This window comes from Podarcis bocagei, assembly GCF_964188305.1.
Source record: "Podarcis bocagei genome assembly, chromosome: 1".
NCBI lineage: Eukaryota > Metazoa > Chordata > Lepidosauria > Squamata > Lacertidae > Podarcis > Podarcis bocagei.
This window is the reverse complement of record NC_138125.1, coordinates 109,170,409-109,198,194: the sequence shown is the minus strand read 5'-3', so window position 1 is coordinate 109,198,194 and position 27,786 is coordinate 109,170,409. Positions and strand designations below refer to the sequence as shown.

Here is a 27,786-nt window from a genome sequence, read left to right as displayed (position 1 = left end):
TTTTTTTAAAGAAAAAAAGCACTGTATACATGTTTCCTTGGGAGTGGGATGAGGCACTAAATTCAGTAGGACTTATTTGCTAGTAGCCCCCCCCCCCAAGGCTACAACCTTATTATCAGTGCTTTTTTTAAGGGGGCACTCAAGGGTACACAGTGTACCAGCACCAATCCCAAACCCTGTGTTAAAATGTGACATTTACTGTAACAACTTCATGGTGAGTACCACAACCTTTTTTTCTTTTAAAAAAAGCACAACATCATCATCATCATTATTATTAGCTTGTTTACCACCCTATACCCATAGATCTCAGGGCAGTTCACAACATAAAATCACAGCATAATAAACAGAAAATACATAATATAAATAACAACAAAGACAACCCAATAATACACCCATTTCTTCCTTGCAAGTCCTGTTGAACTCAACAGGGCTTTATCGATCTTGCTGTGCTGATGGCCGCCTTCTCTGAGAGAGAGGAGAGATCATTGTGTACAGTATGTATCCTTTGGGCTGCACTTTGCCTGGAAAACCGCTTGGCGGGTTGAATATAATCAAGATGACGCTCCAGATTCCTGGTTGCATGTATTTGGGGGAGGGGGAGTTCATGGTTCTCTTCTCTCTATTGATTCTTGGGAGACACTGAGGGGTTGATTTCGAGCAAAAGCATACTTAAATGACACTGGAGACAGCTGTCTGTTACAGTGGGACATGTCTATTGGGCTACTTCGGCGCCAGACTGTTTTGTCATCCGTGCACACATTAATAATAATATTTCAGTGAAGGGCTCTTTAATTTCCTCTTATTGAAGTCCTTGGCATGTTACTCAAGGCTTCAAAGGCCTGCAGCTCCTCCCCCCTGTAAAATTGCTTGTGTGTAAATGTTGCTGCAGAAATAGGAAGCACTGCTTTGTTTTCTAGCTTTGCTATTTGTTTGAAGGTGCGGGGAGGGGATCTTAATTGTATAATGTGTAATTTTGAAAATCTTATCAAGGGGTACAAGGCAAAAAACGGAAATGTATACCAAAACACTGTATTGGCTAGCTGGAGACATTTTATCTAATCACTTGTGCATGTACAAAAGCATAAACTTTTGTTCTCTGGGAGCTAATGCAGTGTGCACTTTCGCCTCACTTTATCGGAGAGCCGCTATGAATCCAGATGTTGTTTGGATTAAAGATAGCGAGGGGTGAGCTTTCCTAATGATAATAACAGAGTCAGACTGGCTGGTTCTGCCCTGTCAGGGAAATGGAGAGATAAAAACTCCATTAATGGTGCATGCACTGCTTAAGTAGCTAATAAAACAATGCCGTCTTCACTGGAAATAAGTCCCAGATTGGCAGTGATCGGTGCCAACTGCACAAAGAGGCAGCTGCACAGATTGCCGAGAAAGTAATGTGTGTTGGCGAAGGGAGGAGGAGGAGGAGAATGGTGGGCGAGAAGGGAAGGCTGTGGAATGACTTTTAGGAGTTTGGCCTGTGCTTCTGCCTCACAGAAGGGCTTTCCCCCCTACATTTTTTTTGGGGGGGGCACAATTTTTAAAAAGTGGTGGGGGGAATCCAAAATTTAAATGGAACATCTGCAAAGTTACTCTTCCCAAATGTCTGCATAACAATAAATACAAACCTGCATCTGTAGTCTCTGGCTTGTTTTCCGTCCATAGTCAGTGCTGTTCCTGGGCACTTGTGAGCAGCAGCCTCATGCTGTTGGCTACTACGGTTCCCGCGAGCTGCTGGCTGTGATGCGTTCAGATGACAGAAGTGTGCATTCTTGCTCCTACGCCAATGCTGCCCTGGAGCACAAAAATGTGTTTTTTGCAGCCACGGCTTGTCACATGGTTTACAGCTTGTAGCTGGTCCAGGAGGGCCATGAGCCCAGGTTTGGATGACACACTTAGCCAAACTAATACCTGCACGGGGAAGCAGCGAAACAACAGGAGAGGATCGACGTGTCTGCACTCTCTCCTGGAGCTTGTGCATTCATGCTAAGCAATTGCATGGCTTAGTGTGATGTGCAAATCAGGCCACTGGGTGAGACCTTTAGTCAATTTAACTTAGTACAGTGGTACCTCGGTTTAAGAACAGTCCGGTTTAAGAACGATTTGGTTTACAAACTCTGCAAAACCGGAAATAGTGTCTTGGTTTGAGCACTTTACCTTGGTCTAAGAATGGAATCTGAACGGTGGAAAGGCACCGGTGGCTGGAGGCCTCATTAGGGAAAGCGCGCCTCTGTTTAAGAATAGTTTTGGTTTAAGAACGGACTGCTGGAACGGATTAAGTTCGTAAACCAAGGTACCACTGTACTGTTGATTTCTCACAGGCAGTGACTCTCCAGGGTGTCAGACAGGAGTCTTTCTCAGCCGTACTTGGGAATGAGTTTCTGGGTTGTTTTGCATGCAGAGTATGTGCTCAGCCATGGAAAACAATAACGTAAGACGCAACAGCGCATCTGCGTGGGCCGCGTTTTGCTGCTTCCGTGCATGCGCATGCTGAAATTTTGAGGGTCTGCGTGAGCGGCGAAACCCGGAAGTAACGCACTCCGTTACTTCCAGGTTGCCACGGAGCGCAACCCAAAAGCGCTCAACCTGAAGCACATTCAACCCGAGGTATAACTGTATACGGATCAGTGTTGCATTTTGGTGAGGCATGACTGGTGGTTAATTGAATGCTATTGTACTAAGAAGCAGGCAGTTTCCTGAAGTCAAGAGGAAGGGCATGTTCTGTTTCCTTTACCCCAGTTTTTGTCAGGGAGATGACAATTCCGAGCTCATTTTCAGGTGCAATAGAAAGCACCTTAGCTGGCCATGGGTCTCTTCTGTTTCGAATGGCGGCCTGATGGGACTTTCCTTGCAAGATGAGGAAAGATCTCTTTTGCAGTGAGAGGACTGACTAAACATGCTGGGATCTTCTTCAGCCCTGGGGATGGAGAAGTGATTTCTGAGTCATCCCATTCCGTGTAATACATTTTAAACAGGTGGTTGTTTTGATGCACCTTTTTAATCAAAGGTTTCGCACTGGTGGTAATTTTTATTGGAGTCCCTTTTTACACAGACCAAAGGAATGCAAAACACTTTGGATATGCAGTTTCCTTAGAACTGGAACTCCCGTTTTCCTTATTTCATCTATTAAATTATATGCCACCCATCTGCCACCAGAGCAGTTCAAAAGTGGTTCAACTAAATTGCTGTAAAAAAGAATCAGTATAATATGAAGAGAAGAGCAAATAAAATTGGGAAGCATACCATTTATGTGTAAAAAGCAATAAAATCAGCACACAGGCCACACCAATACAATAATCTCTCCTCCAGCAATTTCTGCAGTTTACACACCATAAGCGGTTGGTTCCAAGGGTTACACGTACTGTCGTACCTTGGATCCCGAACGCCTTGGTACTTGGACGTTTTGGCTCCTGAACGCCGCAAACCTGGAAGTAAGTGTTCCGGTTTGCAAATGTTCTTTGGAATCCAAATGTCTGACGGGGCTTCCGTGGCTTCTGATTGGCTTCAGGAGCTTCCTGCAGCCAATCAGAAGCTGCAGATTGGTTTCTGAACATTATGGAAGTTCAGCGGAGTTCCGGAACGGATTCTAATGTACAACTGTATACGCAAAAATTGAGTCAAACCCTTGGAACTGCAAGAGAGCATCCTCAGCACTCTAGAGCTGGCACACCGAGTGGGCCTTGCTCTGCAAGCTTGGGCAAGTTCAGTGTCTTATTTTTGCCCTAGGGTGAATAGGGAGTTTCACTTCATGGCAAGCAACAGGAAATGCTCCCCAAACTGGGCATCAGAAATGTTAACAAATTCTGAAACACACACACACACCCCGGCTTCAAGCAGATTTTGTTTGTGATGGGATGTATAACTCAGGAAATGAACAACATACTACTTTAATTCTTACTGGGGGTGGGGTGGGGGTCTGCTACCAAAGATTAACAATCAAAAACTGCTAGAACATTTGCAAAGCTAAACAGAGTCTGGTATGTTTTCAAATTGAATGGAGGACTATGTGTTGAGATTTCTGTATTGCAAGTAGATGAGCTGTGGGGGTCAATTCCAACTCTACAATTCTGTGGTTCTGTGTTGATGTGACTGCATCAAACATACTTTGTGTTTCAAGCTCCTGCTAACTTTCTTCCAGTTGTGAAATTGAGCTCTTGATTCATAAAAGAATCCATTTAATGTGTTGGTGGACAAAATACATTCTCCTTGTCAGGCATGTGATTGCTTAGTGTAGGAATAAACCAATGTAGAGTTATTCTGGGTAATCGATACGTGGAGAGTATGTTTTCCTTCCCACCTAGGGATGAGCTGCAACTGACAATTCTTTCAATATTTGAGAATACAGAGAACAGATATTTGAGAAACAGAGAACAGTGTTGTATAGATGGTAGCCTACCTTTTTAATTTCACCATGATGTTTGATAATGACAAAGGATTTATTTGCTCTGGACTACAGCTCAAATCTCGTATTTTGTCTCTTTATTTCCTGTTCATATGTATGTTTTGATTTCCAGTTTTAGCCTATTCCTGATATATTGCTTGATGAGTCACATATGTTTTTATTTGCATATCATTGTTCTAAATAATAATAGATGAAAGGTGTTTATAACTTGTTCTCTAGCAAGTAATTAGCTTTTGAACTTTGTAGTTAGAAAGTGTGTGTGTTCTAATATTATTTTTTTAATATTCCACCATTTATTTTGAGCAGTCAATTGACCAACTATTTTCATATTTTAATATAACATTCTGATAAAACTTGGGGGGGGGGTATTTTCCTTCCTGCCTGCCTCTTCACCCACCTAGGTTTTTTTATGACTTCTCAATCAAAGGCTAATAGGTTTTGTTGAAAGCAAAGTAGCTGCATGGTTTTAAAAGCTTTTGATGGATTGTGAAAGGATTCCTTACATTACAGTAAAGGTCAATACTTTAAAATACCATTTCAAGCTGACTATAATTTTTCCTTTAAAAAAAAGAGGCAATCCTAATAATGAGACTTTTTTTAAAAAATGAAGAGGTTATTTTGAAGAGGGTGGGCATTTTACAAGACAAAAGAGGGTTACTTTTATACTTGGGTAATCACACTACTTAAGAAAAAAAGACTTCACTATATAACGAAGAGACTTTTATACTTTTTTTCTCCAAAGTTTGTCCCCAGGAAATCACTTTTCTTCTAGCAAGGTAATTTGGCTTCCATTCTTGCAAAAGAGTATTACATTTCATGCAGATCAGGAGAGAAGTTATTTTTATTACTGCAATTTCATACATGTAAAGATTTTTAAGGAAGTGGTGAATGGTGTAGTAACAAAAAATACTGTATCTGATTAGCAAAAAATACTGTGTCTGTTTGACCTATCTCTCCCCCCGCCCTTGTCTGTGTCACACTGGTACTCCCTGGTATAGGTAACGTCTGGCCTCAGCATCTTATAATCACATCCCCAGCAAATGCTCTCATTTTTATCCCGTGTGTTTCCTTGCCTACAGCTACCTTGCTTGGACAGCTCATGCTGGGACCAACTTGCTTGGAAACACTTTGTCCTCTACAGCATGTTGTAGTGGTTAGACTATGTATTGGGGAGACCTATGTTCAGATTTCCACTCTGCAAGACACACTGGGTGATTCCAGACCGCTCTTTGTCTCTCTGATTAATCTACCTCACAGGAATATTCTGGATAAAATTAGGGATGAGGGTAGTAGAGGAGAATGATGTTTTCTGCTCTGTGTTCTTTGGAGTATGCACGGCATAAAAATGTAATAAATGCTTGAATTTCCATTTTAGATTTTGGGGACCAATGACAGAGGTGTATAATTAAAACATTACAGTATTCTCCGCAGTTAGTTGAAGTTTGTCTGAAGTATGTTAGCATGATTTTGCGTGGTAAGGTACTGAGAGATAAAAATTGTCATCTCTATATATATCTATTTCAGGCTCTATTCTTGTGAACAGTGTGAAAATTGCCTAGTCAGAGATATGAGCTGCTTACATTAGTTGTGAAAATAATATATTTACTTTTAAAAATGCAACTGATTAGCAACCTCTCAGTTTTTTAATTAATGCTCATCTGCAGGGAGCATATATAAAATTATTGTTCATATAACACTTTATAACCCATAATTTTAACACAATAGATATGAAATATATTTATTTGTAAAAAAAACACCACCAAAAACAAACCCACCTTCTGGCCTTGTTTACGTCATATACACCCAAGGTGTTTTAATATTGCATTGAAACAAACAAAACCTATTCTGCAGTAGCTGATCAAATAACAATATAGGGCAGTGTTTGTGGACTAGTTTGTGAGTCTGTGTTAAGTATTACCTTATACACTCATTTTCCTACCTGGGTGTCACTTCTCTGGTATGTGACAGACAAACTCATACATGTACACTGTTTCATCTCATGTAATGAGCATGAAAGTGTCATTTATGTGAACTTGTGATGTGTTACAGAAACAACGTTATTAAGGCATTATTCCAAATATGTATAGGACAGCATGTGGAAATAATGTCAATGATGGTCAATGATGCATGCTATCCCTGACCCAGAACTGGTGTTTGTGTGTGTATATATCTCCATGTTGAATGGAGTGGATTTAATTAGGATTGTTTGCATGTTCAGCTGGACATTGATCAGCATCTTGGCCATGACCAAGAACCCCGTTTGCTCAGGGTTCCCTGTTGAGGGGAGAACTCAAAAGTGTGTTCAGCTGAACGTGCAAAAATGTTCCACCTAGGACCATGCTCCTTGAATGCAGAAAGGTTGAGGATGGTGGCAGGGCCAGTGCACATGCCTTTCCACATGGTTGCGTCTACACAGTTTGGAGGGATGCCTGACTAGGCCTAGTGTGTTTTCATTTGCTGTGACTGGATATACACAGAACACTGCTTTCTCCTGCAGAAGTGAGAGCGCATAAGGAGAGCACATAAGGAAGCAAAGAAGAGTGAGAGGTGCAGCTTGAGAGCAACTGAAGCAGGATTTCAATTGAGACACGGAGACTGTCATCTTAAACACTTACTGGAGAATAAGACCCATTGAATTTTAAGGGGCTGCCTTCCAAGTAAACATGCTTATCCTTACATAGTGTGTGTTTGAAAAGCTGCCATTTGTGACTTGCAGATGTTTTGAGCCCTTGTCTTCCTCCAGACTGAAACTGCAGTAATACATTTTGGTGGGATTCGTTTTGCAAATTAAAACCACCGGGGCACTCCTAATACAAAATTAAGTGTCCATACAAACACTTGATGTAGAGGTGTGAATGGTAGGAATGGTTGTAAAATGGATTCCCCTCAGAGCTGGTATGCATGAGGAGTGTAAGCAAATCCCTGGTTCATATTCCATCACATACAATATGATGGCAATATATAGGGATAATGATAGAGGCCTACATTATAGGGCTGTTGTCATGATTAGTGAATTGAGGAGATGTGAACGCTTACATATATATGCTGCCTATTTGTGACAGGGATATTGATTCTTCCTTGTTTATTTAAACCCTTGTGTTTCAACTTTACTGTTTTATATGGCAGGAGTACAAAAAAACCACAAGTCTCCTGAAGTTAAAATATGAGATGCCGGTAATTCAAGGGTAATTCATTTTGTCAGATTAACTGCTTGAGTGTGGATACTTACAGATTTGCTGGAGTGAATAACCTGTAGGAACTGCCCTACATTTTTTAAATACAAGAATTGAACTTTTAGTTTGGATGCTCTCCCTCAGCTTCTTGCTTTTTCTGGAAGAAAAAGAGCAAACCAGCCTCTGCTTGCAAATACGGAAAAAAGAGAGCAACCTATTTTCAGGTGCACAGAAAGAGCCTGGGGAACATGCACACATACTGCGCTGCAATGTTTGGCTTAAATTTTCTAAATGTATTCTTGGTGTAGTCTTATCTCATTTGCAGATGGCCTACTCTCTGGGGACTTGCTGCAACCTTTTTAAACTTGCTCTCCCCCCCTTTATTTTTTTACGATTAGCCTGCTGTCCCCCCACCAAGCACATTATACTGTCTTTCCCTGCTTATATTTGTATTTTTGGTGGATGTATTTAATGAACAGCTGTGCATCTGAGTCACATTGCAAATTATCCAATTTCTCTCTCTCCCCCCCCCTCCATACCAATAAGATAAACATCCCCCTCACCCCCAGCTAACTGAAAGAAAAATACTGTCCGGGATGGGAGGTGGAGGAGAAGGAGGGAGGACTATAATGTATGAATTTCAAACATAAGGCAGTTTTGTGGGCCAGTATTTTCTGGCTTCCTCCTGGTTTAGCATTTGTTTAACCCTGTAACAGCAGAGTGAGGGGGAAAGCAGTCAACCTGACAAGCAGTAAGCTTGCTGAATTTTTGCAGAGATGAACACTGGCTGACTGGCAACAAAGTGTTTGGGTAGAGGGCAGATCACCAAGAGACGGCTACCTCAGGAGAATGGTTCAAGTATTTCTCATGACTTTATTTTCTCATTTTTGAAGTATTCTGTCTGACATTGAGCCTCTGGAATAATTTCAGGGTGGCAGAAGTGGAAAAAACTTAAAACCTATATTTAAAAAATGGACTTACTGCTCATGGGATTGGTCATTTGCAGCCTGCCACACTCCATATTTGGTTGGGACTCCCAACTCCCATCAGCCCTTTCCATCATGGGCAGCAGTGAAGAGCGGTGGGTTGTAGTAGTTCAACAACAACAGATTGAGGGGAGGCTGCTGTACGCTGTACCCACCTTCCTCTTCAAAAATTGGTGGACAATATGGGATCGATAATACTGTGGCACCTCGGGATACATACGCTTCAGGTTACAGACTCCGCTAACCCAGAAATAGTACCTCGGGTTAAGAACTTTGCTTCAGGATGAGAACAGAAATCGGGCTCTGGCGGCGCGGCAGCAGGAGGAGGCCCCATTAGCTAAAGTGGTGCTTCAGGTTAAGAACAATTTCAGGTTAAGAATGGACCTCCAGAACGAATTAAGTACTTAACCTGAGGTACCACTGTAATGTGGGAACTAGGCGACCTGCCTTCCAGAATGTGCAGCTGTCCTTGGTCAAGTAGAAAGAGCAGGGACTCTTGGGATTTTCTCTACTGGCCTCTCCGGCCAGCTGCCATGTTTCCTTACAAATTCGAAAACAAAGTGTACCTTGACTTACCTCATTCCTCTCTTTTGTAAAACCAAAAAAAACCAACATGCCCCTCTTCTGGTTGATTATTGTCCATAAACATGCAAGACACACAGATAGCAACTGGTAACTTCTTGGAAAGAGGAGGGGTGGAAATTCCATCAGCTAGAAATATTCCTGCCCTTCTATTTTTGGCATCAGTTCCTCTGTAAGTGTGAATGCAACGCATTGTTAACACATTTTAAGTATCTTGGTGGTTAGACCAGCATGTCCTTCATCTACATCGCCTTAGGGTTCCAAGGGTTGCAGGTGAAAGGGCTATCAGGGCCCCTGATAAAAATGGACAAAAGTTAACGAAAGAGCTGATTGAAGACCTACTCATGTCTTGCACGGGTTGCAGCTGGCTCAGCATCGTAACTGCCATAAGTGCTCTGTGTGTGTGTGTGTGTGTGTGCGCGCGCGCGTGTTGAGCTGTTGAAATGTGAGGGGGATGCAGCACAAGAGTCTGGCACACACTATTATTATTATTATTATTATTATTATTATTATTATTATTAATAATAATAATAATATTTAATTATTTATATACTTTAGCAGTGCATTAGCCAAGATGAGAACATCTATGGCAGAGCTGTGTGTGTTTTCGCTGGAGTGATCCAGGTCTTAATTTTCCTTAGCCAGCAACACACAGGCCACATTGCACAGTTATTTCAGCTTAACCGATGGTTTACTTTGCAAATAATAATAATACTATTTATTTATTTATTTATACATACATACATACATACATACATACATACTGTACATACATACATACATACTACACCTATCTGGCTGGGTTTCCCCAGCCACCCTGAGCAGCTCCCAACCGAACATTAAAAACACGATAAAACATCAAACAGGAAAAAAATTCCTTAAACAGAGTTGCCTTCAGATGTCTTCTAAAAGTCAGATCGTTGTTTATTTCCTTGATATCTGATGGGAGGGCATTCCACAGGGCGGGCGCCACTACCAAGAAGGCCCTCTGCCCCCTGTAACCTCACTTCTTGCAGTGAGGGAACTGCCAAAAGGCCCTTGGAGCTGGACCTCAGTGTCTGGGCTGAACGATGGGGGTGGAAATGCTCCTTCAGGTATAGTGGGCCAAGGTGAGGAATGAGTAGGAATATGAACTCTTTGCACAGGAGCAGTACTCTAAACCCAGTATTGTATGGCCATACAAATGTTAGAAAAGCAGTTCTTTCCTTCCCAGGGTGCTATCTCTGCCACTGAATGTGTGTTTACTTTCACTTTAGGAAGTGAAACCAACCAAAATTCTGGGGTATAGACACAGTGAACATGTGCGCACATGGTATGCTTTGTTATTTTATAGCAGTCAACAACTGTTTTGGGCCCATGGGCACATTTGCAAACTGAATAACCTGTATTCTCCTCCTCCTCCTCCTCCTCCTCCTCCTCCTCCTCCTCCTCCTCCTCTTCTTCTTCTTCTTCTTCTTCTTCTTCTTCTTCTTCTTCTTCTTCTTCTTCATTTATTTAATCCCCAGCTCCCCCCACCCGCACAGTGACTCAAGGCAGTTTATAGATTGGTTTTGCGTACCACCCACTATCAGCTGTAAGATGGTTTTTTTAATGATATCATAGAAATATCCCAAACTTTAATACTTTAAATAATAATTAATGATAGTAAATCAAGCACAAGCTTTTTGTCTGGACCTTTCTCCTTGTTTTAAAAAAGGGCAGCTTGGAAAATATTGATAAACATTTTGATGCTACAATAGAGTACAGGGGTAGCGTTTGGGTTTAGAAAATAGAGTTTAGAGTGGGGGTCAGCAACCTTTTTCAGCCATGGGCCAGTCCACCGTCGCTCAGACCATGTGGTGGGCTGGACTATATTTTGAAAAAAATAATAATGAATGAACTCCTGTGTCCCACAAATAACCCAGAGATGCATTTTAAATAAAAGGACACATTCTACTCATGTAAAAACACGCTGATTCCCGGACTGTCCGCAGGCCGGATTGAGAAGGCGATTGGGCCGCATCCGGCCCCCGGGCCTTAGGTTGCCTACCCCTGGTTTAGAGGGTTCCCCCCCCCCAAAAAAAAACCTCTTAAAGCTGCAATTTTATACAATTTTCTAACTGTATCCAGAGGGATAATTTTTTTGTATTCTGTAACTGAAAAAAGAACAAAGTAGCATTTTAAAGGCTAAACAAATTTATTACTGCCTACGGTTTTGTGGACCAGAGTCCACCTCATCGTATGTCCTTGCTTCATCAGATGGCAACATTGCTAGCAATGCAAACAAGATATATAGCTTTACACAAAGCTTAGAGAGTTGACGAAACAAGTTACTCAAAACCTTTGTGTAGTGCAGACATATAAGCCAACACAGTGAGGCAATACTAAAGGTTTAGCTTTGGTAATCTTGCACAATTGTAGCTACTGAAGGTTGTTTGCTAATCTTCTAAAACAAAATCATGCATAGATTTGTGTGTGCAGAGATATCTGAAATGTGATGGGGGGAGCCAAATGATAGCAACAGTGCTGTTTTTCTTGTGAGGAATGCCACTATCTAATATTTGTGTCTTGAGTGACGTATGCAGCTTGGATTCTAACGTCACTTCATGAATGGAAAGCGAGTGGCCGTCGCAGAAGGGTCTCTTCTGTGAGCACAACACTCTTTCTTTTAACAGAAGCCGCTTTTGTCAGAATCCAAGCCTTGAGACTTGAAAAAGTGTTTGATATAAAGTAGTCTGTTATGTTTTTTGGGGCTTTTTTTTGCAATGTGTGTAGAAAACTAGTTTTGATTAAGAGGCCATACCAAGGTAGAAGGGGAAAATTGAATGTGTGCATTCAAGATGAGTTTTAGTGGACTGCTTGTAAGTCTCTCCTGGGAGGGGGTGGGTGGGAATTGTACGCACACATAACAGCCATGGCTACATTAAGATGGAAGTATTCATATTTAAATTCAAAGCAAGCAAGATAGGAAATCAAAGCTGGGTAAGTAATCCTGTTGGTTAGAGTTGGGGCGCCTCTACTGAGATGCTATATCTAGAGGTTGTGTCTATTAGGAATAGAAAGCAGGACTGAAGGAATCTCTCAAGCTTCAAGTCTTGGTACATTGCCACCTCTTTTATATCTTTGACCCCCTTCCTCTTCCCTCTTCCCTCCTCCCACAGCCTGCTGCAGAAGAAGGCTGCTCAATTAACTGATGTCCAGAGGGTTGTGTTTCTTCTCCAAACATCCATAATTCTAATCTCCCATTCTTTAACAATCATCCTTTCCAAGGGCTTCCTTTTTATCTAAGGGAAAGGTAGCGGCGGAACCTCACTTTTTTTTGTGTCTGAAATTCTTGGCATCTCTTTGCGTGGAGTTGGTGTGTGTGTGTGTTTAAAATCAATAGGCTTTCTTTCAAGGTTTATTTTTAACCAGCTTGAATTAACAGTCTTAACAGTAGATCCTGCCTTCTCTGAGCAAAATGGCAGCCAGGAAGAGATCTTGACGTCCCTTCCAAAAGTTTCTTGGTGGGCTGTCAACTGCCTAGGCAGCGTGTTGGCTTGTTTTAGAAAACTTCATACAGTAGAAAGGAGCTGGACTCTCTTTTTGAAAAATAAGCGTTTTAGTTTATCTTTGTTTTCTTTGGAACTAAGACAAGAAATGTTGTCGACCTTCTTGTTTCAATTCTTGCTTAAACCATTTGTTCTGAGTAAAAGGAAGGTTATTGATAAGACAAATAGTATTTCATTCCATATCCCTAGGACAGAGAATCTGAATTTCAGGCAAGCTGATGTTGCAAATTCCTCCTTATTCTTTTTGTTGCTGTTATTACGAAATCTGTGCAGCAACTTAACAATGAAAGCTGTGTTGATAATTTCTCCAGGTGCATAAAAAACACAATTAGTTTGCATTTATTAGCCTGGTTCACACAGCACAGTAAGCTAAATTATGATTTACCAGTACCATGTAGTTTTGGTGGCTTCCAGATATGAGTTTCCACTCCTTTTGTTCCTCCCTTGACCTTTTAGCTTGGTGCAGTGGCAACTAGCTATGGTTTGGCTTAGTGTGTTCTCCAAATCCAGGATTGTGGTTAGGCTCTTCAATGTTAGAAATTTAGATATATAAGCTAGGTGCCAAATGGCAACGAAACCTAGGTTATGGTTGCCACACCAGAATGGCTATTTGCCAGGGGGCTGGACTAGATGACTCAGAGTAGCCCCAATGATCATCAGTGGACTTAAGTCTGTTCATTTCAATGGGCTTACTCTGAGTATGATTTACATTGGGTATTATTACCCATTATGTCTTAGTTGGTAATTATTTGTGCAGCATTTGAAGGAACAGCATTTAGACAGCATATAGGCCAAAGCCTGATTGGTTTTAAAGAGTCAAAACAGTATTGCTAGATATCTAAAACGAAAATAAGGCTTTCTTTCACAAAGGAATTTGCACGACTTTTGCTATATCAGTTGGGTTTGCACTGAAATCCCTTGTATCTCCTTGGACTCCATATTTTGTTTGTAGTCTTTCTAATATAAATCATTAATATATATTACTATAGTTGCTTAAAATGTATATTGTACAGCATATGGATGGTATGCCTGGTGTAGTGGTTAAGAGCGGTAGTCTCGTAATCTGGGGAACCGGGTTCGAGTCCCCGCTCCTCCACATGCAGCTGCTGGGTGACCTTGGGCCAGCCACACTTCTTTGAAGTCTCTCAGCCCCACTCACCTCACAGAGTGTTTGTTGTGGGGGAGGAAGGGAAAGGAGAATGTTAGCCGCTTTGAGACTCCTTAAAGGGAGTGAAAGGCGGGATATCAAATCCAAACTCTTCTTCTTCTTCATCATGGCTCATAATCACTCTAGCCAAAACCATGCATCTTTTAACCAAAGAGGTTATATCTCTCACTTGCTTACTTTCCTTTTGGATGGATCCCCTATTTAACTTCGCAATCAGGTGGGCAATTTGGTGCATTCTGTAATTTTTTCAATACTTGCTTCACCAATTTGTGCCTAGAAAGCTGAATGAAGTCTGGAACCACTTTTACATGCTGATGTTCTTTCTGGGATGTGACCTTCGGAGAACACTCAAATCTAATCGCCATCTTCTGGAGTTCATTAAAAAAAGCTGCTCTCAGTGGAGAGGAGGAAACAAATAGCAAATTCATTTCTGACTTGATGTTACAGGAGGGAGGGGAAGATACAAGAACTAGTGTGAACAGAGAAAACTGCCTTATACTGTACAGTATATATTTAGTTCACAGTACCTTTATGGACGCGGGTGGTTCTGCCTAGGACTTGCCGATTAGAAGGTTGGCGGTTCAAATCCCCGCAACGGGGTGAGCCCCCATTGCTCGGTCCCTGCTCCTGCCAACCTAGCAGTTCGAAAGCACGTCAAAGTGCAAGTAGATAAATAGGTACCGCTCCGGCGGGAAGGTAAACGGCTTTTCCGTGCGCTGCTCTGGTTCGCCAGAAGCAGCTTAGTCATGCTGGCCACATGACCCGGAAGCTGTACGCCGGCTCCCTCAGCCAATAAAGCAAGATGAGCGCTGCAACCCCAGAGTCGGTCACGACTGGACCTAATGGTCAGGGGTCCCTTTACCTTTACCTTACTTTTTATGCCGACTGGCAGAACTCTCCAGAGTTTCAAACAAGGGTCAATGCCCAGTCTTTTTGGGTTCTCAACCTGCAGCCTTTCGCATGCAAACCATGTCCTTTGTCACAGAGGTAAGGCCTTTACCTGAAAATAGAAAGTGGGAGGGCTGTGTTCTTGTTTGTTTCATGCCTGAATGTTGTGGGAACAGAGGAGAGGTAGGTGTTTTTTTTGTTTTGTCTTTTAAAGTAAACTGTGTTTGAATTGTGTGGGGAGTATGGATTTGGGATGGGAGCTAATTTAAGGCCTATCTGCCCTTGCGCTATAAAAACACTTAAACCACTGCTGCTGGGGTATTTTTATAGTTGGGACATCTGTGGCTTTGTGAAGTAATTACACAGTGACTTGTGGGTGGGTTGTGAAGGTGAGTGGGACTTGTTCACGATGGATGCAGTTTTGCCATCTTCCTTGCCAAGCCCCCTTCTTCTCCTCCCCTTGAGGTTCTATGCAGTGCTGTCGCGCAAGCAATTTGGGAAGCATAGGAGCTAATTCAAACAGCATCAATTTGCTCTTATCCCGCCAGTGGTTTTCCAGTGCTGACAGAGATGTGCGTGCGTTTGTCAAGCTTCTCAGGGAGAGATAATAGTTTATTATTGTGCATCAGAAAAAAAGAAGGCACAATGGCTCTCAGCCCATCTTATGAGAAATGAGAGAGAGCACTTTTCTCAGTCTGGATTGTAATCTGCCAGTGACTACAGTGGTGAGTGGGTTAGACCCCTAGTGAGAAAGGGGGAAGAGCAAGGGGCCTATCCAATTCAGAGCTCACCGACTTGCCTCTTAGAAATTGTGTCTGATAAGATATAGCTAGCTCTCATAGTTTTTGGTGGGGTGTGCCCTCCTTCCCCAGAGGCTATGATAAGATCACTGGTGCAGCAACTCAAGAAAGTCACACTTGTTTGGAACTGCTTTTGTGGAATGACATCTCTGACAGATACGGATTCCTCTCTTCCCCCAATTTTAACTTTCTAGAACAAACCGATGGCTGTCCAGATGTTGTTGGACAGTATTGACTGATAGAATATTAATGCCACATACAATTCAGCATGGCTTCCTACTGGAGTCCTTTTTATTGATATACTGAGTCTGCAAGCTGATCACCTCAAGCAATACCAGACATTTCGTTTTGAGCTCTAATAATACATGCTTGTGTTATTATTGAAAACCCATTTCTAGAACTTCAGTTAGCACTCTGAAAAGTTAGGCTAAATGGTTGGTGGCATATGAATCCCCTTTGATACCCATCCTAGAGCATAAATATCTCAAACATTTGGCTAAATATTGCCAATATTTAAAGGCATTTATAGACTGCACAGTTTATACAAGACTAGTGCGCCTCTTACATAGAAGCAGATACTGGGCATGCTGCAACTTTCCTGGTTTTCTTCAAATTAGATACTTCACTAGTTGAGATAGCAGACCAAGCTGGCTGGATTGTCTATAAAAGGCTGGCTGACATGGGACATGTTGTCAGAAAGATTAGCTTAACAGAATCAGGCAGTTAGTGAAAAAAGTAAAGAAGACGAATCTGTTGCAATATGGTGGCCTTTTACTTATGTAAACAAGAATGGACATTTACTGCAACCTACAATGAGTCAGGTTACATTTACATATCTAAATGGCTTGCATTCTGTTTACGAACATTTGCTTTTATTGGGACATACTCTCTGAATTCTATTCTGAATCACTGAGCACTTGCTCAGATATTCTGTGATATGAACGTTTGTAATACCACTCTAAATGCTGTTGTAGATAATTTCTTTGTTTATATTGTTTTTGGTTTGTTGTACGTTTTTGACAACTCAATACAAGCAATTTTCCAATAAAATAAATTATTACATGATTGTGAAAGCCCCTGTTCATATTACCTTCTGTAGGATTGGCTGGTAGGGCTGGGTGATAATCCGGTTTTCATCATTGTGATATATCATCAGCTAAACATTGTGACATACAGTGGTACCTCGGGTTACATACGCTTCAGGTTATAGACTCTGCTAACCCAGAAATAGTGCTTCAGGTTAAGAACTTTGCTTCAGGATGAGAACAGAAATCGTGCTTCGGTGGCACGGCGGCAGCAGGAGGCCCCATTAGCTAAAAGTGGTGCTTCAGGTTAAGAACAGTTTGAGGTTAAGAACGGACCTCCGGAACGAATTAAGTACTTAACCCGAGGTACTACTGTATAAATATATCACGATATCTGAAATAAGTATGGAACTACATAGAGGTGAATGGGGTAACGTCCTTGCAACTGCTACCTAGACAGAGAGAGGTGGGGAGGAAGCAGCAGCCGAGGAAGAATGAGATGCTGGAGCGGGAACCCCCAAACCCAGAGTCTCATAAGGAGAAGCCTTCCCCTCCCTATACACTGTCTCCCAAACCCCATTTTGAGGTGACTCCTCACCCTGTGGGGAAAGGACCCAGGGAGGGGAGGACAGGAGGACCAATGAGCTCTCCTTGTTCTCCTTCCACCTATTGGGGAGAGGAGGAGAGATGAGGAGCAGCCAAGGGTAGAAACGAAACGGGAGCTTGTTCCCACTTGAGCTGAAGTGGAGCAGCCAGAGAGGGGAGACGGAGGGAGCAGGACACTTTGGTTGTGGGGGAAATGCCAAGGCTGGGACTGTTCATCCACTGGAGGGAAGGGGAGGGGGAAAGGAGCTGAAAGGGAAGGCAGCCATCTCACTCTGAGCAAAGGGGAGGGGAAAAGGAAGGCAGGCCAGGCAGCCACCAATCTCACTCTTGAGGCTGGAACTCTTCCTCCTCCAGACGGAAGGGGAGTCAGAAGGGAAAGCAGCAGACAGCGATCTCATCACCCCCTGGAGTTTTGAACCCGGTTTGCGATATATTCCCAGGTCAAATATTCTGATACTGTCGTTGTGATGTGAATTTCAAACCGCTTTTGGAGTTATGTATTCGACTGGAAAAGGCCAAGGATATGTGGACATGTATACTCCCTTTTTGACTTGTGAACACACTTAGCTTTTCGGTTCAGGAAGAAGGCTTTTTTTCTTCTCTTTTGCCCTTGCAGAATCCACCCTCTTCCGAAGGCTCTTGAAGTCTGTCTTAAGAGATCGTTGTTGAAAAGAGTTGGGGTCTTGGTAAACCCAACAAGTGGCAATTGACGCTCAGGCAGTTGGCAGTGTTAATCTTAGGTATGCAGTTGAGTCAAGTAGTTCTCTCTTTATTTCGAAAGCAATAATCTTTTTTTTCTTTCCCTTTTCCCTAGGTCTACAATGATAAATGGACTTCTGATTATTCCTCTTCTAGTAATGGTGTGTTTTCCTTCACCCAGCATGGAAGGTAAGTTATGAGGGGGGTATAAAACCTGGGCTGGTTATTTTAGTGCCTGACGAGTCACAGAAGGACTGTGGCTGTTCATCAGTCACAGGGAGCAGATGCCAAGTTTTTGCATGCATTCTTGTATGGGGCAATCAAGAAGCCAAGCTGTTGGGAGGAAAAGTGCAAATATGGAGAAAGGAAGCCAGAAACTACAGGGTTTTTGTGTGTGTTGTAAATTTTGGAGTACAGTAGTGGGTACCATAAATTTGGAGAGGGAATAGAGGACAAAGAGTGTTTTCCTCCCTCTGACTTATTCACTCTACCACCCAAGTACTTTTCTTCTTCTGCGGCACACTTGCTGTCTCCTGAGTGTGAATATTTGTGAGGGAAGGGACAGAAAGTTCTTACAAGGATAGGGGCTGCGCACTTGCTTGCTTTGCTCACCCCCCCCCAAAAAAAATCCCTTTAGACACAGTTGGGGAACCTTTCTGGCTTCATGGGCCAGATTTGAAACCTGTAAATCTCACAATTTAATGATAATAATTATAAAAAATTATTATCTACCCTTCACCAGACTCTCTTATTCCACCACCCTCACATTAAAAGTAGCAAGGTATCAGCATTAAAGCTAATAAGAGAACATCTGTTGGTTGCCTTTATATATTTATGTAATGAATCTCATTAGATGGCAGAATAATGTCTTGTGAAAAATACTTGGTTGACATAATCTGCACTAGCAAAAAATATTAATCCCCTCTGAAAGCCCCTCTAGAGTATCTCTGTCTATGCATTTCAAATCTTGGGCAAATGCTTCCTCTTCCACCCTATCCTGGCCCATGTTCCAGTTTGATACTTCCTTATAGACTTTGCCCTTGTTCATATTTTGTTTCTCTTTCCATTCTTTGGTTCATTGTTTGCTTCATATAGAAGTGAGGGTGAATAAGTAGGTGTGTTAATGTCAGATCCAAAGGGAAGAAAATGAAAATGAGAACAAATTTATTTCCATAGTGGCTGAAAACTGTTGACAAGCCCACTTAGATAGCTGACAGTGTGTGGTTCCTCATTTATGTGGCACCAGTGTAAGATTATTCAATATGAACCTGTTGGTGAATCTCTTGCTGAGATGTACTAAGATTTCTGAATGAAATATATGTCTGCTTTTGCACCACTGCATACTGTAGGCTATGGTTTCATTGCCGATAGTCTTTCCTCTGGCTTCCATATATGCAAAATGAAATGTGACACCACTGTGCTAAAGTCTCTTTGGCCTTTAGTCCTTTTAGTTCCCTGTTGCTTGTCTGACAGATTCTATTGTGTTTGTACTTCTTCTTTTAATTCTTATGTTTACTGTATGCCACCCTGGAAGGGCTGTCTCAAAATATTTTAAATACATAAATGGTACTAACTAGAGTTAGTAGAGAGAAGCATGGGTTTGGTTTTCATTTGGGGGGGGGGTTTGCACATGGACTTCTGCTAGTCTTTCCTAACTTTTATAGGGAGGCTACAAAAATGATTGCTGCTTCCTGAAATTACCCCTCATCTTTGATTTAGAAGGTTATATTATAGCATGATCTTCTCTACAGGAACTCCCTTCTACCACCAACTTTTTGCTTGATTCTATATTTGGAATTGGAAGATGCTGATAGAAACATTCAAAAGCTGCAGAGAGAAGTAGATAGACTTACGGAGATTTGCTTCTTTCTGCATGAAAGGAAAGTTAATATCTGCTGCGAAACCTATGGTCATGCGTATACACAGAACAGGACCTATTACTCTGGTGGTATTCCATGGCTTCCCCCAAATAATTTTGGGAGTTGTGGTTAAGGGTGTTGAGAGTTGTTAGAAGACTAGTACAGTGGTACCTCGGGTTAAGTACTTAATTCATTCTGGAGGTCCGTTCATAACCTGAAACTATTCTTAACCTGAAGCACCACTTTAGCTAATGGGGCCTCCCACTGCCGCCGTGCTGCCGGAGCACAATTTCTGTTCTCATCCTGAAGCAAAGTTCTTAACCCGAGCTACTGTTTCTGGGTTAGTGGAGTCTGTAACCTGAAGCATATGTAACCTGAAGCGTATGTAACGCGAGGTACCATTGTATTCCCCTTCCAGAGCTACAATTTCTGAAGAGGAATTGCCTGTTAAACAACTCCGGGAATTATAGCTCCGAGAGAGGACATAGAATTGCCACATATGGCCACATACAATTGTGTATGTTACCTCAGCAAAAGGAATGGCACACATTTCAGAAATAAAACGTTGGCTTCTTCTTCTTTTTTTAAAATCAATCTGATAACATTTCATGTATTTGTGGTTTAGCTACTTGGAAATTAAATACATTGCTGCTTTAAAAAAAACAACACCAGAGGGATAACCCTACCCATGTTCTAAATATTATTTTTAAAAATGTACAGTGAATAATGTGTGCATGCAACATTGCTTTAAGAGAGCTGGTGAATTTCAAGATGAGTGGGATTATTCCCCTTTTTATTACCCTGCAGTTGGCCCTTCTAGTATGATAGAACTTCTCAAACAAAATGAGGGGATTGTAGCTGTGGACTCTTGAGTGCTGCTGCTGTAATGATTTTCCTGAAAGAGAACCATTTGGGGAGGAAGATGAGGTAATTCAACCTCAGTGTGCCTGTCTAGCTGTATAAATAGATCACTGACACAACACCATTTTTTTCCAGCTGCAAAACTGAGAGGAAAACATGTCCCAAAAACTGAAGCATTGAACACTTGGCCTGTCCTTAAAGTTAGGGTAGAAAGTAGATGGAAAATGTGGATCAGCATGAGTCAAGCATCCCTTCCATGTTTTGTTTTTGTCTTGAGATGTTCAAATTTTTTTTTTGCGTGGAGAGCTGCTTTCCTATCTCCCCTCCTTTTCGATTAGTGATAGGACTTATGCTTTGCCTGCAGACTTGCTTTGGTCAGAGGTGAACATACAGGCGAAAGTCTCTGAAAGTCCCAAGAACGTCTTGTGGAACCCATTATGCAGTCTTTCTGTTATCTGTATAGATTCTTCGTGCTTGAAAAGCCAGGCATTACTTGACCCCAGTAAGAGGCACTATTCTGTGGGTTAACAAAATCCAACTTGGCTCTTTAAAGCTTGGATCCTGAATTGCTATTTGACCACAGCCCCTGTCAGCTCTGCCAGTACAGCCAGTGGCAAGGAATAGTCGAAGGGCAGAGAGACAAAAATCTAATAATAATAATAATAATAATAATAATAATAATAATAATAATAAATATTTATACCCCGCCCAATCTGGCTGGGTTTCCCCAACCACTCTGGGCATCTTACAGCACATAAAAAATGGTAAAACATTAGACACAAAAATTTCCCGATACCAGGTTGCCTTCAGATGTCTTCTAAAAGTCAGATAGTTGTTTGTTTCCTTGACAACTGATGGGAGGGAGTTCCACAGGGCGGGCAGCACTATTGAGAAGGCCGTCTGTCATCTCCTTGACAAGATGTCAAGGAGCAATGCCAGGAAAACTATTTCAAAAGAGTGAACTGGTCACAAAAACCATCATTAGGGGGAGATAAAGGATTTTAACACAAGTTAGAGCTATTCTTTAGTGATGGCCTGAATAAATTAGTTCATATGTCTCAAGGTATGAAGCTTGCTTTGCTTATAAGGTGCTGTGGGACTTTGAGCAACTCCTATGGGAAGGGAAAGCCCCAACCCTGCCCCCTCCAGATTCAACATATCTGCATTTGGTCCAGGAACTGGAATGGGGCCCTGCTACCCACCCACCGGTATTCTTATTGGTTAGGACCATGGCTACACTTTTTGTGGAGTCCATTTGAACTCTTAAGTCAAATATCTAGGACTTGTAGCTTCCCAGGATGTACGTAGCAATTGCTTTTGTATGGAAGTGCCCTTATCAACTCCTTGGAAAACTAGCCTATTGAGGAGACTGCCCTGGCCTTGTCCTTTATCTCTTTCTTTCTTTCCATTTGCAAGCAAGCAGATGTTTGTGCGGGTGTTTTCTAAGAAGTGCATTCTGTGCACAGGGAGGAAATTTTATGTCTGTTCTGAATAAACTGGGGGGGGGGTAGTGGAACAATCCATGACATTTTACCCCACCCCCACACACACTTCCTTTGTTGACATCATGACCTTGGGCCTTGCAGCATAACCATGGCCTATGTGCTCTTGCCTTGTTCATTTTCTTAAGTTATATCCTTTTAAGACTGGGTTGTTGAACTTTCTTGTTCTCTTAGGCAGGGTGAAATAACGAAGGTACCTCAAATATATTTGTAGTGTGCAAGAGCTCTTCTTAACTTGCTCTTGTCCATATAGGCACTTATTTACCATACAGCCCTATTTGGGACATAGTCTACTTGGTTACATCCACGCCATACATTTAAAGCACTATTATACCACAGTAATGGATAACCCTGGGAACTATAGTTTGTTAAGGCTACCAGAAGCCTAACCTCTGTGTGGTCAGCAGACTTGGAACTACATTTCCCAGGTTTCTTCATGAATATTACACATTACACCTTCGTGCCGATGTAGTATATGTTGTTGTTAATGCTGCTGTTTGTCTGGTCTGGTAAAGATTGATGGACTGTCCATGAATATACAGTGGTACCTTGGGTTACATACACTTCAGGTTACATACGCTTCAGGTTACATACACTTCAGGTTACAGACTCTGCTAACCCAGAAATAGTACCTCGGGTTAAGAACTTTGCTTCAGGATGAGAACAGAAATCGTGCTCTGGTGGTGTGGCGGCAGCAGGAGGCCCCATTAGCTAAAGTGGTTCTTCAGGTTAAGAACAGTTTCAGGTTAAGAATGGACCTCCGGAACGAATTAAGTATGTAACCAGAGGTACCACTGTATAGTGCTTTAAATGTGTGGGGTGGTCCTTTCCTTCCCTCCTTTTTATTTTTTAAAGAACACCTGGTCTTTAGCATGGTGGCAGGAAGCTGTAATGGCTACTGGTTTCCACTTGTGATTTTCATGCCACTACTTTTTGGAATGTGGTAACTCAAACAGCCACGTAACTTGTCTTGACCCAGTACCTGAACTAATAAATGGCACACAAAATTACACAGTGGACATTGCAAAGCCCTATTACCCTAGAAGTTATGCTATGACACAGGTTGTAGCATTCATGCACACTTTTAAAACTTATCCTTTTTGTTTATGTTCATTTTCTGTCTTGGCGCACACTCTTGTTTTTCCTGTGTATTTACTGAATGTGAAAAGAGTTCCCAGTTAGGGAATAGTGACAAAGCAGAGTAGAAAGTCCTGCCTAATTTGGATTAGGCCTGTTGTACCCTTTTAATAGGGACAGGGGTGGTGCTGTGGGTTAAACCACAGAGCCTAGGACTTGCCGATCAGAAGGTTGGCGGTTCAAATCCCTGTGATGGGGTGAGCTCCCGTTGCTCAGTCCCTGCTCCTGCCAACCTAGCAGTTTGAAAGCACGTCAAGTGCAAGTAGATAAATAGGTACCGCTCTAGCGGGAAGGTAAACGGTGTTTCCATGCGCTGCTCTGGTTCGCCAGAAGCGGCTTAGTCATGCTGGCCACATGACCCGGAAGCTGTACGCCGGCTCCCTTGGCCAATAAAGCGAGATGAGCGCCGCAACCCCAGAGTCAGTCACGACTGGACCTAACGGTCAGGGGTCCCTTTACCTTTACCCTTTTAATCTGTAAAAGAAGAATCTCCCAGTTGTGTTTGAACTTCACTGTCAAATAAATGGACGGGGAGAGAAGAAGGTTCACCCTAACCCTAACCCTAAGGAATCAGAAATATCCTGTGGAAGTTCACATATGATTCTTTTTTTAAAGTGAAAATTTGTTTTGTTATCAAGAGAAAATTGGCTTTGAAAGATCACATTGGTTCACTTGTGGGTAGATGTTTTGACAGCTTTTGTGCACCTTTGGTCTGGATGGCTGGCCAAGGTGTTGAGGGCCAAGACCAAAGGGTGAGGGGAAATGTCATTATCTAATGGTTCGTTATGGTTATGTTAAGATCATTGCCATCAATTCCTGTTTGTGAGCTTCCCGTTTGGCGTTGGATCAGCCATGATGCCGAGCAGGATGCTGGGCTAAGAGAGGATGTTGGTCTGATCTGGCAGGGCTCCTCTTACCATTGGTGAATGCATTTCCTGTTCAGAAATTGTTATATCCTTCAGAAAATGCAAAGTTATAACAGAGACAAAGTGGTTGGGCCCATCTCCCTTCCTGTGTGGCAGCAGCCTCCTAAGCCTGGGAGTGGGAAATGAGCGTGGTTGCAGTGGTCTGCTGTGATGCCATTCCCTCGCCTAGGTGTTCCACCCAGGAGCCACTTAATCTGAAATGTATGTTCCCAAGGATGGGTTTGCAGGAAGGAATTGGGTTTTTGGTGGTGTGCCACCAGTCTTCCCAAAAGTCTCCTTGCCTGAGCTTTGGCCAATGGTTGCAGGTCTCAAGACAATGTTAGGAACAGTGTTTTATAATAAACTGATGACTGTAGCTCAATCTCTCCCAAATGAATAATTTGTATTTAATGCATAAATGCTTGCAATCCTGGGGTTGTTGATCCTTATCCTACCCACCACTGCATTCAGACACCAATCCAGATCTAATGGTCAGAAGAAGTTGTTAGATGGTCAGAATTTTCTATGTATTGATCAGACCCATTTCCCCCTCTCCTCCCCAGATATCAATACCTGATCCATTGCACATGAAATCAGTTATCATGAAAAGACTTAGAACATATGAATGCCTGAACTGTGTTCTAATTACTCCCCAGCTTGAGATGGATATTCCAATTTGTGTATTGAAATGGAGTGGAGGTGCCTTTCTCTAGATGAAAAGTGTTTTGGAATGATTGGTGGTGGTAGAACTGCCGTTAAAGAAAACAACAACAGCCCATTTGAATTACAGGCTGTATACTCGAAAATAAAACCTGTGCTGGAACTGAAAACCAGGGTCCATGCTGTGAATTATTTTTAGATGCTGCTTTGTGCAATTAGCTTTGTTTTGCTTAGTGACCATATGCTATTTTCCCCCTCCTGTTTAAGCCAGTATGGCTGCTATTAAAGCTAGATTGAAAAAAGAAAGAAAGAAAGAAATTGCTTTGCTTTGCTAACAAGACAAGTTGACTTGAATGGCTTTCCTTTCACCATTTCCAGAGGATGCTCAATCATTTTGTTATATAAAAATATAACTGTGCTAAATATCTGTTTTGCTTCCAGCAATATTCTCAACGTTTTCCAAATGTGATATATGTGTCTCTGTGTGTGTTTAAAAAACTACCAAAAAAATTTAGAAGGCTAGTTATGTGCCTTGGTTGGTGTGGCAACTGATCTTGCGAGGTATTGAACAGTGGCTGAAAGAATTTAACAGCTGGAGCTTTAGGGCATAATCCTGGAGATCCTTTTGGCTAAGAGACTGTATTATGGATGGGGGCACCTTGTGGCCTGGCATATGATGCTGGACTCCAGTTCCCATCAGCCCCAACCAGCATGGCAAGTGACCAGGGATGATGGGAGTTGCAGTCCAACAGCACAAGGCCACTGATTCCACATCCCTGAGCTGTAGTGTTTGGTGGAAGCCCCGCTGTGCCACTGGACGTCAAACTATTCTTCCTACATGGAATATAACCTGGTAGAACATGCCAGATACTGTGGATAGAGGAGCCATTCTGCTGGTGACTATATGCCAGTAGATTGGCCAAAAGGGGATGGTGTCATGGGGAACATGCGCTTCATCTTATGTCTTCTATCCATGTTCGCACACAAACCTGTTGAAGGTGCAACCATACCTAGCATGTGCGCACACATACACACGAAAACACACACACACACACACACACACACACACACACCCCCCAAATGGTAAGACTAATGATTTTAGAGTAGCTGGTGTGTCTTGGAAAGTTTAAGGGAACACTGTGTCCCTTTCAGGCGGCATAATAATCTTTCCCAGTGTGTACATACCGTATTTTTCACCCCATAGGACGCACCGGCCCATAGGACGCACCTAGTTTTTTGGGGGGAAATAAAGGGGAAAAATTTATTCCCCCCCAGGTACGGGGCTGGGGCGGGGGAAGCCCGAGCCTCCCCCGACCCCAGTCCCCAGAACAGGCTGCTATCCGCAAGCCGTGGGAGAGCTGCGCGAAGCCCGAAGCTCACCACGCCCCAAGCTTCTGGGTGTCAGCAAGCTCTCCGCTAGCCGTGGGAGAGCCGCGCAACTTCGCGCAGCTCTCCCACGGCTAGCAGAGGGCTGTGCGAAGCCCGAAGCTCAGAACGCCCCAAGCTTCTGGGTGCCGGCAACAGGAGCTCACCCCTTTGCAGGGATTCGAACCGCCGACCTTCTGATCGGCCGGTCCTAGGCTGTGTGTGTTGTGCTGGCTACTAGTTTTGCACAAATAGCGTACTTCAGATGATGTTGAAAACCGCAGTTAAGGAAGGGGGTCTGAAATGACAAACCACAGTTTGTGCGTGGATGGCAAACTGGAATCATAAACTATGGTTTGAAATTGGATTCTAAACAATGGTTTTTGCTAAATATAGTTTGCATGTCATCTGAATTGACAAGATCTGTGGGATGCATTCTAGAGAATAGGCCTAATGTGATTGGGTAATTAGGTTTTACATCAGCAACGTTGACACCTTTATAGGATAGAGAGATTCTGAGTGGCTATGTATTATTTATTACTATTTAATGGGTTTCTAGCCTGCCATTTAGAGTGTATACTCTTCCAGAGAAGGTTACAACAAATCAATAAAATACTACATTAAAATTCAAGGGTGATATCCAATACTAGTCATACTGAGAGTTGACCCATTGAAATAAATGAGCTTAAGTTACTTAAATTCATTGATTCCATGGTGCCTATTCTGACTTAGTTGGATAACACCCCAAGGTTTTAAAATGGCAGTAAAAACAGTTAACATAAAAATGTCAGCCAATAGAACAGCTATTTTTTAATGGCCATAACAGCACCTTAGTGAAGCCAAAAACCAGAATAAAAGAGTTTCTGAGACTTCTCCTTAACCTCTGTCCTGTGGGCCAATTTTGACCCCTCCAGGGTGTCCCAAGTTGGCCTGCAAGGCCATTTCTCACAAACCACAAGTAGCATCAGTTGGTGGGTGGGGTGAAATCCGGTTTCAGCTGCGCCTGCTGCTTCCCAGTCATCAGAGCAGAATTTAACCCCTACCTCTCAACTGATTCAGGAAGGGTCTTGCTTTGGAATCCCTTGCTAAAACAAATGGAGGGGAAAACACTTTTGTTTTGGCAGCACCTTTCAAGGTGCTTTGAAAGCTCAACTTTGGGACTTCAAAGCACCTTGCATCTGATGTCATTGTAATGTTAAGTGATTGACAGTTGGGTGCCTCCACTCACCTGTCAGTTTTGGCTGCGAGGCCAATCCTGTAAGGATCTTGCCCAGGGAGCCCAAAAGGTTTCTCATCCCTTCCCTAAAGAGTGGGGCCATGCATATTTGGGGGGGGGGCATTTTAGAGATACCAAGGTCTTTTTGGTTTGCTCAAAACTTTCCAGAGTGCACTTCCCAACTCTTGAAAGTTGTTAAAGAGGTTGATGTATTTGTAATCTTTGGAAATAAAGACTTTGTGCCAATTTGTATTAGTTGCTGTTGAGCTCCATTCAGTTTTGTGTACAAATATCACCCATTGTGAAGAGACAACCCCACCCCCAAATGTTTGATTTACACACTCAAAAGCATAAAGTCATCAGAATCCACCAGCCTCCTTTGTAGTGTGAAATGTTTGCAGTTTCTTCTCATTGCAGTTTGCAGTTTC

At 42.5% G+C, this 27,786-nt stretch overlaps 1 protein-coding gene across 2 annotated transcripts in view; it reads left to right on the top strand.

The window, feature by feature from the left end:
* Nucleotides 1-27,786, top strand: part of ACVR1 (activin A receptor type 1) — a 72,441-nt gene that overhangs the window by 17,670 nt on the left and 26,985 nt on the right. Inside the window, exons 1-2 of one of the 2 annotated variants that reach the window (XM_081187623.1) lie at nucleotides 17,441-17,594; nucleotides 17,969-18,042. In XM_081187623.1, coding sequence (XP_081043749.1) covers nucleotides 17,976-18,042 — 67 coding nt within the window. In that variant the 5' untranslated portion in view covers nucleotides 17,441-17,594; nucleotides 17,969-17,975. Of the gene's footprint in view, nucleotides 1-17,440; nucleotides 17,595-17,968; nucleotides 18,043-27,786 lie in introns of those variants that run through there. The other variant, XM_081187622.1, reaches the window with a different exon arrangement.